The sequence below is a fragment of the Haliaeetus leucocephalus genome, unplaced genomic scaffold (assembly GCF_000737465.1).
Source record: "Haliaeetus leucocephalus isolate CR32 unplaced genomic scaffold, Haliaeetus_leucocephalus-4.0 Scaffold374, whole genome shotgun sequence".
NCBI lineage: Eukaryota > Metazoa > Chordata > Aves > Accipitriformes > Accipitridae > Haliaeetus > Haliaeetus leucocephalus.
The window spans coordinates 44,743-45,450 of NW_010972810.1; the positions used below are offsets into that span (position 1 = coordinate 44,743).

At 64.4% G+C, this 708-nt stretch overlaps 1 protein-coding gene across 1 annotated transcript in view; it reads left to right on the forward strand.

The window, feature by feature from the left end:
• The first annotated feature begins 389 nt into the window (after positions 1 to 389).
• NEDD8 (neural precursor cell expressed, developmentally down-regulated 8) overlaps positions 390 to 708 on the forward strand; it is a 697-nt gene continuing 378 nt past the window's right edge. Inside the window, exons 1-2 of the mRNA XM_010573320.1 lie at positions 390 to 402; positions 506 to 677. Of these exons, the coding sequence (XP_010571622.1) occupies positions 390 to 402; positions 506 to 677 (185 nt within the window). The remainder of the gene's footprint in view (positions 403 to 505; positions 678 to 708) is intronic.

Below are 708 nucleotides of genomic sequence, written 5' to 3' on the forward strand. Positions count from 1 at the left end.
TGCCCTGTGGCAGGGTTGTGTCCCATTTAGAAGGTCCTCCTGCATCCCATAATCCCCTGGGGAGGACCTCATACATCCCATAATCCTTCAGGGAGGTCCTCCTGCATCCCGTGATCCTTTGGGGAGATCTTCCTGCATCCCATGATGCTCTGGGAAGGGTTTCCTGCACCCCATGATCCCCTGGGCAGGTCCTCCTGCATCCCATAATGCTCTGGGGCAATCCTCCTACATCCCACAATCCCCTGGGGAGGTCCTCATACATCCCATAATCCCCTGGGGAGGTTTTTCTGCACCCCATGATCCCTTGGGGAGGTTCTCCTGCATCCCATGATGCTCTGGGGAGGGCCTTCCACATCCCATGATGCCCTGGGCAGGTCCTCCTGCATCCCATGATCCCCTGGGGCAGGTCCAACCCCGCCCCGGCCGATCTTCCCCCCTCCCACCGTTCCCCCGGGGCGAGGTTCCCACGGGGGGTGGGGGGGGGGGGTGTGTCTGTGTCCCCCAGCATCCCACAATGCCCTGGGGCGGGAGGTCTCCCGGCGTCCCACCGTGCCGCAGGAGAGACCCCCAGCGTCCCACGATGCCTCGGGGCAGGTGGAGCGGATCAAGGAGCGGGTGGAGGAGAAGGAGGGGATCCCCCCCCAGCAGCAGCGCCTCATCTACAGCGGCAAGCAGATGTGAGGGGGTGGGGCCTGAGAGGGCGGGGCC